Source organism: Pan troglodytes, chromosome 4, assembly GCF_028858775.2.
Source record: "Pan troglodytes isolate AG18354 chromosome 4, NHGRI_mPanTro3-v2.0_pri, whole genome shotgun sequence".
Lineage (NCBI taxonomy): Eukaryota > Metazoa > Chordata > Mammalia > Primates > Hominidae > Pan > Pan troglodytes.
The window spans coordinates 90984020-90996748 of record NC_072402.2 but is presented as its reverse complement, the minus strand read 5'-3'; the positions used below and the strand labels follow the sequence as shown (position 1 = coordinate 90996748).

Below are 12729 nucleotides of genomic sequence, written 5' to 3'. Positions count from 1 at the left end.
TAAGCAAGGGGCCTCTAGAATTAAGAAGTTATAAGGTCTACCACTGGGTGCCCATGTCAGATTCCTATGTGGAGGGGACACCCAGAGCCCCCAACAGCAAATAATTCACAAAATTACATGAGAATTAGCATTTGAACAACTGTCTTTACTGCCATTCCATTTTAGCCCTAAAAACAGCAGCAACCAGACCAGGCACGGTGGTTCACTCCTGTAATCCCAGCACTTTGGGAGGCCGAGGCAGGTGGATCACCTAAAGTCAGGAGTTCAAGATCAGCACGGCCAAGATGGTGAAACCCTGTGTCTACTGAAAATACAAAAATTAGCCAGGTGCGATGATACATGCCTGTGATACCAGCTACTCCGTGGGTTGAGGCAGGAGAATCGCTTGAACCCAGAAGGCGGAGTTTGCAGTGAGCCGAGATTGCACCACTGCACTCCAGTCTAGGTGACAGAGTGAGACTATTATCTCAAAAAAAAAAAAAAAAAAGTGGCAACCAATGGACCACTATATTGGCACTATATTCATAGAGATTTATGCATTTTAAAAATTTTCCTTTCCTTTCTATTGCAAGAAACTGGGAATCAATAGCCCCACCCCCAAGGAATGAAAGTTCTGATTATGTCTTTGAGTTCTTCAGATATCTGTTCCCATGTATCAGCAGACATCAAAATGTAGTTGCTTTTAATAAATGTGAAATATTGTAAAATTGTGACAAATAATTTTTCATATTTATTACAATTTTGTGGGTAAGAATTTCGGCAGGATTTGACTGGGCTAATATTCCATTTCACATGGCATTGATGAACTTTACATTGTGGTATTCCGCTAGTACAGTGGACTGGACTAGAAGCTCCAAGACAGCATCACTCACATTTCCAGAACACTGGGAGGTATGGTTGGAAGGCAGAGCTGAGCTGGAATTGTCAACCTGAGCACCGCAACGTGGCCTCTCTAGTATGGCAGCCTCTGGGCAGTCAGACTTCTTACATGACACTTTGGAACTCTAAGTGTTCCAATGAGCAAGGCAGAAGCTGCATGATCTTTTATGTTAGACTTACTTTTAATAATCAAAATAAACTAAAAGTAATGGGATCAGCTAAAGATATCACGAAGATGTGGGAATGGGTATCTGACTATTCATGTTTGTTCGGAGTTGTTGAAGACAAACAAAACTGTTTGATGTTTACATTCCCACTGAGTTGGACTGATCAAAACCCTTCAGCAGAAATGCTCACAGCTATTCCCTGCATGGAAAGTGGGAATTAGCTGCTAAAGTGTTATAAATTTGCACCAGATGCACAAAATAAAAGAAGAAGGAAGCAAATGGAAGAGATTCAGTTGAGATTTTTCCAAACTTTTCAAGAGACCATAAGTAAAAGGAATGGGGAGCTGCACTTTTATTAAAAACAATTATCTCAAGAGCCAAACGTCACCACTTTCACCCTGATCCATTACTTGAGAAAGTTGTGATAATAACCTTGATCGTTCTTCCAAACAAATAAAACCTATAATCACTCAGTCTAGAGGATTCTTTTCTGAACCAAGCAGAAACCAACTCAACAAATAATTCCTAATAATAATAAACATTTTGAGCCACTCCTTGAAGAACTGCGATTGAAACTCCTGTATATTCCATAGTGATAGTCATCAAAAATAAATTTGAATAAAGGGAGAGAAAAGGAAGATGTATGAGTTTTTAAATACTCTCTTTGATGTCAGAAAATATTTCAGAATGGGTGATTTTACATGATAATTATTTCCCCTCACCTGGCCCTGTGAAATACCCAATGATATGTAAAAGGAAACTGTGTGGAAGAGAAATTAAAACTCGGGTGAATTTTTGAGGGTAAAGCATAGAACAGGATGAGGTTACACAATGAAATGCACTACTATATATTCATGCAATACTGCAAACAGGACTCATTGGCAGCTGTCACAATTTCTCTGGACTTATGCTCTGAGGAAAAGGAATAGGTTTCTGAGTTTCCCCGCGAGACCACTCAGCTGTCAGTCCAAAAATGAAAAACATCTCAGCAGGGACTCATTTAAGAGTCTTAAATCCAAAGAACTGCAGTATAACATTGATTCTGTCCATGCCATACTTACTAACTTTACTCGCAATTATGGAGAAATTATACTGCGCAGTGCTTTCTCTGTCTAGTAATTCATTAGTGGCGATGGTTCCTTCATTTCCATCTATTGTAAAGTAGCTGTCCCCATCACTCTTCCAATCTATGAAGTACCTGTATATGAAAAGAGTAGATGCAAATGTGCAATGATTACACATTAATCATAATGGCACTTAGGCTAACTTGACACAGTTCCTTATTTTTCTCCCTGTAGCTATTACCCACCTTGCAATAAAGAAGACTGTAAATGACAGCTTCTTTATTGCAAAGTCAGTATGCTCAAGGGGAAACTGGAAATAATAAAAGATTTAGTACTCCTGCTGTTCATATTATTTTAGGGCCTTGACACCTTGAAAGCTCAGCAGAGACTAAAATTCTAAAGCTGACCATGAGTTTCCTTAACCTGCTGAATATTAAAACTTTTTCAAGCAGTAAAAAATTCCTTAACAGTGGCTATGACTGTGTAAATGGGGTTGAGAGAAGCACTGGAAACAACTACAAAGAACCCAGGTCAAAACAGAGGTAGAATCTTTGTTTCCAGAGATAGAAAAAATAACATCATGGAAACAAACGGTAAATTTTTTTAACTGACAATTTGGTAATTATACAAAAATATTTCCTCAAACACATATAAAACGGTCATGGTTGTTTTATTTTGTTATGTATTTTGTTGTTTCATTGTTGTTTTATTACATATCGGGTCAACATTAAAAAAACAGTGACTTTGGATAATGATGTCTCTTTATCTTGTTTATTATGTGACATATTTGATAATAATGGATGCTGCCCTACATGAAGCAACTGGACTAAAAATTCCAAGAAAATGAATAGCAAAATAGAAAATGCATGTATTTAAATCTTTAAGTAACAGTAGATATATGGATCGGTATTATGTGAAATTCTTTTTCCAACATGTGTTTTCAATCATAACAATCATTAACATTTTTAAATATGACAATTTGATAGACGTTATTCTCAATGCTTACACATTGAGAATAAAAAATGTCTGCAGAATAGTATTATTAATATGTCTTACATATGAGAAAAGAGAAAGCATAGAGACATGAAGGAATTTGTCCAAATTAACATAGTTAGAAAATTTTAGATTGATGTTTGAACCAGGTCATCAATGTTTCCCATATAATTATTATTACACAGTCTTACCAATTTTAAATATAACATTTTATGGGAAATGATTTTGCTAATCAAAAGGCACAATACACAAAATATTTGTCATCATTTTATTCTAGCCTGGAACCAAAGAGAGATCATTTCAAACAATGGCTGAAAGCAGATGGCATCATTGTTAGTCAGCCCCTTGGAATCACCACTCCAAAGAAAGTGTTCATTGTGAAAAGTCAGTAGAGGGATGTGTATCTCAACATAAAAAACTATTTATTTTGACAAGCTGATTATTTGAAACTGTAGCAGTTTGTATGTTATTTCAGTTCTAGATCACCTGCATTTACAAGTGAAATACATCTGAAATATATCATTCCACACTAGTCTGTATCTGTTAGTACAGGTATACCTTATTTCATGGCTCTTCACTGTATTGTACTTCACTCCTATTGCCGTTTTTACAAACTGAAAGTTTGTTGCAACCCTGTGTCAAGCAAGTTCATCGGCATCATTTTTCCAACAGTAAGTGCTCACTTCATATTTGTGTCACATTTTGGTAATTATTATATTTCAAACTTTTAAATTAATATTATAACTGTTAGGGTGATCTATGAACAGTGATCAGTGATACTTGATGTTACTATTGAAATTATTTTGAATAACAGTGAATTATTTTGAGGCAAATGAACTGCACCCATATAAAATTGTAAACTTAATCAATCAACGTTGTGTGTCCTGACTGCTTCACTAACCAGCTATTCCCCCATCTGTCTCCTGCTCCTTGGGCCTTCTCTAGTCCCTGAGACACAACAATATCGAAAATAAGTCGAGTAGTAATTCTACAGTGGCCTCTAACTGTTCAAATGAAAGAGTCACACATATTTCACTTTTAATTAAAAGCTGGAAATGATTAAGCTCAGTGAAGAAGGCATGCCTAAAGCCAAGATAGTCCAAAAGCTAGGCCTCTCATGCCAAACAGCCAAGTTGTGAATGCAAAGGAAGAGTCCTTGAAGGAAATTGAAAGTGCTACTCCAGTGAAGACAGGAATGATTAAAAAGCAAATGAGTTTTATTGTGGTTATAGAGAAACTTTAGCGGTCTGGATAGAAGATAAAGCCAGTCACAACATTCCTTTAAGCCAAAGTCTAACCCAGAATATAGCCCTAGCTGTCTTCTGTTCTATGAAGGTGGAGAGAAGTAAGGAAACTGCAGAAGAAAAGTGTGAGCTAGCAGAGTTGGTTCATGAGGTTTAAGGAAAGAAGTCATCTCCATAACATTAAAGTGCAAGGTAAAGCAGGAAGTACTTATGTAGAATCTGCAGCAAGTTATCAAAAAGATCTAGATAAGATCATTGATGAAGGTGGCTACACTAAACAACAGATTTTAAATGTATACAGAACAGCCTTCTATTGCAAGAAGATGCCATCAAGGACACTCAAAGCTAGAGAGAAGTCAATGCCTGGCTTCAAAGCTTCAAAAAACAGCCTGACTCTCTTAGTAGAGGCTGATACAACTGGTGATTTGAAGTTGAAGCCAATGTTCATTAACCATTATAAAAATCCTAGAGCCCCTATGAATTTTGCTAAATCTACTCTGCCTGTTGTCTTACAAATGGAACAACAAAGCCTGGATGACAGCACATCTGCTCACAGCATGGTTTATTAATTTCTTTTTTAAAGACAGACTGTTGCTCTGTCACCCAGGCTGGAGTGCAATGGTATGATCTCAGCTCACCGCAACCTCCGCCTCCCAGGTTCAAGCGATTCTCCTGCCTCAGCCTCCTCAGTAGCTGGGATTACAGGTGCATGCCACTACACCTGGCTAATTTTTGTATTTTTAGTAGAGATGGGGTTTCACCATGTTGGTCAGGCTAGTCTCAAACTCAAGACCTTGTGAGTAGCCCACCTCTACCTCCCAAAGTGCTGAGATTACAGGCGTGAGCCACCGCACCCAGCCGGTTTACTAAATATTTTAAGTCTACTGTTGAGACCCACAGCTCAGGAAAAAAAAATCCTTTCCAAATATTACTGCTTATTGACAATGCACCTAGTCACCCAAGAGCTCAGACGGAGATGTATAAGGAAATGAATGTTGTTTTCATGACTGCCAACAGAACATCCATTCTAAAGTCCATAGACAAAAAATGTAATTTTGACTTTCAAGTCTTATTATTTAAGAAATACAGTTTGTAAGGCTATAGCTACCAAAGATAGTGACTTCTATGATGATTCTTGACAAAGTAAATTGAAAACCTTATGGAAAGGATTTATCATTTTAGATGCCATTAAGAACATTGGTGATTCATGAGAGGAGGTCAAAATATAAACATTAACAGGATTTTGGAAGAAGTTATTCCAAGCCTCATGGATGACTTTGAGGGGCCAAGATTTCAATGGAGGAAGTAACTGCAGAGGGGTGGAAATAACAAGAGAACTGAAATTAGAAGTAAAGCCCTAAGATGGGCCTGAATTGCTGCAATTTCATGATAAAACTTGAACAAAAGGGGACTTGCTTCTTACAGATGAGCAAACAAGGTAGTTTCTTGAGATGAAATCTACTTTTGGTGAAGATGCTATGAATATTGTTGAAATCATAACAAAATAATTAAAATATTATATAAACAGTTAATAAACAGTGGCAGGTTTTAGGAGGATTGACTCCAATTTTTAAAGGAGTTCCATTGTAGGTAAATGCTACAAAACAGCATCACATGCTGCAGAGAAATACTTTGTGAATGGAAGAATTGACTGATACAGCAAACCTCATTTTTTTCTTAAGAAATTGCCCTAGCTACCCCAACCTTCAACAACTACCACCCCAATTAGTCAGTAGCCATCCAGTTCAAGGCAAGACCCTCTACCAGCAAACAAGATTACAACTTGCTGAAGGCTCAGGTGATCTTCAATGTTTTGTTTTTTGTTTGTTTTGCAATAAAATATTTATAACTAAGGCATGTACTTTTTTGGGCATAATTCCATTTCACACTGACTAGACTATGGTATAGTGTAAAGATGATGTTTATATGTACTGGCAAACGAAAAAATTGTTTGACTTGCTTTATTGCAATATTTGCTTTATCGTGGTAGTCTGGAACCAAACCTGCAATATATCCAAGGTATATCTGTAATTGATTTCTGAACCAGAAGATGCTTAATATTTATTAGAATAAGGTATGAGCCACGCTGTTAATCTAATTTTGACATTTCTTCTGTTTATTGGAGGAGTGAGAAAGCACTGATGTCTTCCAATTTCAATGTGGTACCTTAGCTCACATGAATGCTCTCAAAAATTAAAAATGAAGTTAAGGCACATCAAAAGGTCAGGAAACACAGAGATATAATGAGCTTAATTCTCTGTACCGCATATTCTTTTCTGAACAAGAAAGCATTTCTCAAAATACTTCTTTATAGCACCTCATTTAACTTGCCATATGCCTAATTTAAGAAGAAAATTGCCACTGAAACTCCTTATTAACTGTAGTATTTCTGAAAGATTTGCTGATGTAGGCTCACTGTGTTCAATTTTTCAATTTATTAAGTATTTGCTGAGTGTCCACTATACACTAGACATTGTTCTAGAGATGAGACATATAAAAATAAGTAAAGTATGATGCCCATCAGTGAAGACTTTAGTTGGGAATACATGTGTAAACAGACTGTTTCAATGCCTGAAACAGAGATAGTAGAAAAGGCTCTGCAGGAGTGCCAAGAAAACACATTGAATGTAAAACCTAGTGCTTCAGGCAATCCTTCCTGCACATGATATTTGGCTGACATTAGAAGGCTATATGGAAATCATCCAAGAGGAGGTTGAAGCAGAAAAAGTGAGGGGAGGAATAGACGGTGTTTTAGAAAACTGCAACAGCAGTAGCAAAACGACACAGGTGGTGTAGGGAGCTATCAGTTGTTCAGAATTACTATAGAAAACTATCTGAGAAGCACAATGACATGAAAAAAAAATGAGTGATTTAGGTCAAGAAAGATCTTATACATTATAGTTAAAAAACTATTAATTTCTCTATAAGTAGTCCTTGGTGCATGATTTGTATTAGAAACTCTCAAATACAACTGAGAGGAATCACTGGTTTTTAATATATTTTTAATATTTTTAAAATATTTCAGATGTATAATAAAGTTGCAAGAATTGCACAATAAAGTTCCAAACATCTTTCACTTACACTTATTATGTTAGTATTTTCCCACGTTTGCTTTATCACTTTCTCTCTTCTCATGAGCACATGAGTTTTTGTAGAATCAAGGTTTCAAGTTGTCTGACTTTGGTACCATTAAGCCACAGACATGCACTTCAGATAGTCATCAGTTTTTATTCTTTGATAATCTTTTCCTTTTGATTAGGTTGTTTAATCCATTCCCATTCAACAGCTAATATTGATATAATGGTATTTGCATTTGCCATTTTATTTTTAGGTTTTCTATATTTCTCATGTCTTTTTTGTTTATTTCTTCTCTACTCCTTTCTTTTACAATAAGTGGATATTTTCTAGTGTGAAATTATTTCTTTAATGATTTTTATTATATAATTTATTTTCTTAGTATCTGCTTTAAGTTTTGCCATATATGACTTAACTCACCAGATTCACATTCATACTAAATTAGAGTAAAATATAGAAATGTTTCTTCTATGTAGTTATGTGTGATAATTGTATATATTATATATGTTACATACATATATGTCAGAAGTGCAATAAAACATTGTAACAATTATTAATTTTTATAGTTTTATGTAATGTTTGCATCCTGCCCCTCCTGGTAAGATATTATATCCCTTGACTGGTTGCGAAGGAAAGAGAAACCATGTCTTTTTACCACACCTGCCAGGTGGGCATTTGTATCAAGCCGAGCTGGGACATAGGATTGGGAGCGGGGAGCAGGTTCTGGGTTAAGTGTCACTGTCTTTTGCTATTCTTACCAAGTTTTAGTAGCTTTTCTTGAATAAATTGTTCTTTATGTGCTGCACGCTCTTAGAAAATTTTCCAAGGACTGTAAATGAGCGTCTTTTATTTTTTAAAGAAACGAATGTCATTTATTTTTGTTTCACTGGGGAGTGCGTCTATAGATCGCATCCTGCTGCCATTCATTAAGTGGAAACTCCATTCATTTTTGAAAATCCCTTACTCTTTTCTTGTGAATTCCAGTTAACTTGCATGATATTTTTCAAAGCTTTTCTTTACTTCCATCTTTGAAAATCTCTGCAATGAACAGATCATTCTTTAATGCTAATAATATTCAATTATTATGTAGATGTTGGCAAATATAGCACAGCTTGTATACATTTTGTGTATGTGACGTGATTATCCTACTTACCCAAAGTTTGTTAAATTTCTTGAGAGCAGAGACTAGCTTTGTTCATCTCTGGTTGCCAAGGACCTGGGATGTTGTTTGTACATAGCACCTGGCACTTAAATATTGTACTGAATTCTTTGCACAGATCCTATTCTTCCTGCCTATATAATAGTTACATATTTCTACATCAAGGGAACATATTTAGAGCTTTAAGACTGTCTTATTTGGGACAATCAATTATTTCTGATTTGATGAGGACTTTCTCAATTTTTACAGTGAGTGTCTTTAGGCCCAGAAAACTCCTCAAGAGTTTTCCCAGATAAGATTGGGAAAATTGATCACCTTGTTTATAGTTAATATTTGCAGCATATGTTATAATTTAACAAATTGATTCAAACAGAAGTCTAACTTCATACAGTGAATCACCACATATACAGGTTATGTTTAAATTTTAGGTATTTTTGATAACGAGTTTAAAATTCAAAGACTTACATAATATATACATCAAATAATATGTTTATCTCTTAGTTATGTGTTTCTGTATATCAATCCACTAGGATCCAATATCTTGCAAGCTCAGTAAACATATTTAATTTTTTAGTTCATTCAGCCTAATGCTGAAGTAGAATTTGCAATACATAGATTAACCACCACTGAGATGCAATGAAATGTAGCATGAAGCACAGTAATTGTTTTGTATAGACAGAATTAGGGTGATATACATTTTATTCACTTATCTTGTGCAATTAGTTTAGGGATCTTTCATTCCAATATCTATTCTCCTTATGTTCTATAAAATTTGGAAAATAATACCTCCCTAATAGTGTAACCATGAGTGTTGTTATAAAAATGAAATAAGATAAAGTATATGTTGCATAGGGATAGAGTCATGTGTATCAGCGTGTGAGTGTACGTGTATGTCCTTTTCCCCCTTTCTCCCTCTCCTTTCATACTGTTTTGTATTACTTCCCAGATAAAAACTCTTCCTTACCCACACATTTTCTTATCTGGCATCAAGTCGTGGCACACATAACCTTCAACTTTCTAGTACTTGAACTACGAAGCTCCCACACAAACTCATACAGTACAAACCATAAATATCCAGGCTCTATTTCACACAATGGTGCTTCTGTTTGACTGTCATTCGCTACTTTCTGGTATCTAATTTTTATCTCTGTCACCTTGTGAGACTTGGCAAGCTCCTTTCTCTGCATGATATCCTCCAACAAAGCTTTATATCTTCTGGAATATAGCTGACACCCATTTGAACAGTTTCTACTCAGCTAAACATCTTCAGCATCTTCTCATAGTTAGCCAGGTCTTAGACTACAGGCCTAATACTAGCTCCTGGCATCTTCCCAGTGCTCTGTCTATATGTGACTGACTAAAACCTGTGCCTGACTAAAGCACAAATATTTTCTGTTGTGATAGCAACTGAGAGACATTTATAAGAAAAGACCATCAATGAACTTGCAATGAAACCATTCCTACATTTTCTGGACAATTTTGGAAAAGATATGGCCCAGTTCTTAATGGCATAGAAATTTTGAGGAGTTACAACCTCACAGAGTGAAACATCGTGTTTCTGCTGTCGGGTTGCAGCAGTCTACTTACTATCTAAGGATAAAATATTATTGGAATTGCAACTAATCACAACGGTATAACATGAACTGTGTAATTTGGCCTAACAGATGAGTTTCAATGAGCAAAATATTTAAACAGAAAGTATGTTTGACTCATCTCATACTTATTTGGTGAGTAGATGGGATTTAAGTGAAAAAACGATTATATGATGATAATCTGTATATAATAAAATAAACCTAAGTTCATACAATTATGTACAGTGATTGTTGCTAAAAAAAAAGGTTTTAACATTTGAATAGAAATCAGAAATTAAAACATTAACCTAGTCTGCGCAGGCCATTTGAGAGAGTATGGTTTTATTCCTATACTGTAAATTAGTTTTCAGAAACGCCTTTAAAATTTTTATTCTATTTATTAGGTAAGCATTTCCCTTAAAATTGTACTTTTCAATTTGCTTAATAATTTTCTCACCATCAATGGAAACGCTAACTTTGACCCTGCCCCAGTTCTCAACTACATGTGTAAAAAGAACTTGATGGTACCAAATTCCTGTGAAAGTACTACACCTCATTGTTTAAACAATAAAAATCTGCTAATAATGATACAGGTCAAAGTAGAAAATGTTATTTTGTTAAGATAATGATAGTAGATCAAACTGTCTTTACTCTTATCTCTTCTTAGTTGCCAATGTTTTTGTTTTGCCTTTTGGAAGACAATTAAAGAAAGCAAATTCAGTTCAATTCATTTTAACAAACATTTTACTGAGCACCTAAGCCACCTGCAACAATATGTCAATTGTAATTTCTCCATCAGCAATCACAAATAAATCCCGCTATGTTCCTCTCAAACTTTTTAAACCACCAGTTCCTACTTTCCTATCAATTTCTCTTTTTGCTTATCTTCCTCCTCATTTTTATTTTCCCCTTACTAGACTTAAAAGTTGTATCTTAAATGGTTTAGATGGTTTCTATTGCTTGTTTTAAATGTTTGATGAGAAACTATTTACAAAAGTATATCATTTAATAAAAGTAAGTCTTCTGTCTTTAAATTTCCCATTTGTACACATGCAATATGATTAAAATAGATCTCTAAAGAAGAAGAAATATACCATAATCTACATAATGTTGAAATTATAATTGTTGTATTTGTATTTTCCTCCAAGTTGCTTAAGCTTTCCTCTGCCCCCCCCCCCTTTTTTTTCTTGGAACAGTCATACACGGTTTCTTACGGATCTGGAAGTTAACTTCAAAACTCTCCTCTCCTCTGCCATTCTGTTGGTTATCTGACCACTGTATTTTGTCTTTAACTCAGAGCAAAAATAACTTTATCTTTGACAAGAACTTCTTCTGCCCCCAAAGCTTTACACTTGTCCTTTAGTTTACTCTGCGGACACCTTGAAGCAGCTTGCTCTAATAGAAAGAAAATGAGGTTTAGACAAATAATGATTAAGTCCAGGCTCTGTACTTAATAGCTTTAAACATCCTGAGTCTCAGTTTTATCAGATATTAAAAAATGCAGACTGTAATACCTGACTAAATAAGTAAAGAATGTGTGCAGTAAATGTTGATATCTGATATCTTCTGCTTAGAAGTATCTTTGACTCTAGGGACTTCAGAAGTCCCTTATTTTGGACTTGGTTGTCAGATCATTTCAATTTTTTTTCCTCCCATTCATGTCACAGAACTTTCCTAATTTCCTCAGAAATCAAAGGCACCTTTTTGCTTTGCTCATGTTCTCCCCATAAAGACTTGCTAAATCCCTCTGGACAGCATCTATTTCTTCCTTCTTACAAAACTGTACCATTTTTAAAACTTTACTTACTACCTATTTGAATTGGTGTTAACAGATTCTCTCAAATGAGAATAGCAAAAAAACTATTTTGTGTTGTTCATTATACAGGGAGTTTTTTTCAAGTATGAAGAGTTCCTTACTGAATATATTGCTCTCTTCATAATACAGTGCACTTATATGTGTAAATTGAATTATTTTATCTGACTTTTCTTATTGATAATGTCCTGGTCATATTTCAAACATGGAATACCTTAATTTACATTTTTGAATATTCAAACGTATTTATTCTGAAGTCCTTTTGAGAGAGCTTCATTATAACTATTTTGTTGAACTAAGTCCAGTGCCTGTTATCCCAGGTCACCACTGGATTTATTTACTCTTATTAGGTCATGGCCAAATGGCTCTGAAGAATGGTGCCATTTTATGTAGAGCTGCTTACCATTTGAAACCTAAATATAGACATCATATTTGAAAGAAAGGTTTTATTTTCTTCCTTTTCCTTCTACCTAAGCTTGCATTTCCTGCTTGTGATTAGTCTACTGTTTAGCTAATTTGCGCTCTGAAAATTACTCATATTCCCTTAACTGAATGCTCTGGAACAGCTTATGAAATGATTCATTTCTCTTGTGTCCTTTTGATCACTGATTATTACAGTATTTTTCAAGAAGAGCATTTTCTATTTATTGTTTATATATTTAAAATATTTTAATATATAAATATTATTATTATATAGTTGGGACTATACTGAATAAGGTTTCATATACTGTGTGCAAAATTAATTTAATGTAAAAATTTTTCTT

At 34.9% G+C, this 12729-nt stretch overlaps 1 protein-coding gene across 5 annotated transcripts in view; it reads right to left on the bottom strand.

Moving 5' to 3' along the window:
• The window catches only part of CDH12 (cadherin 12), a 1102231-nt gene that overhangs the window by 30589 nt on the left and 1058913 nt on the right, over nucleotides 1-12729 (bottom strand). For all 5 annotated transcript variants that reach the window (XM_024356657.3, XM_024356660.3, XM_024356659.3 and 2 more), the window contains one exon: nucleotides 2108-2244. In XM_024356657.3, the coding sequence (XP_024212425.2) occupies nucleotides 2108-2244 (137 nt within the window). The remainder of the gene's footprint in view (nucleotides 1-2107; nucleotides 2245-12729) is intronic.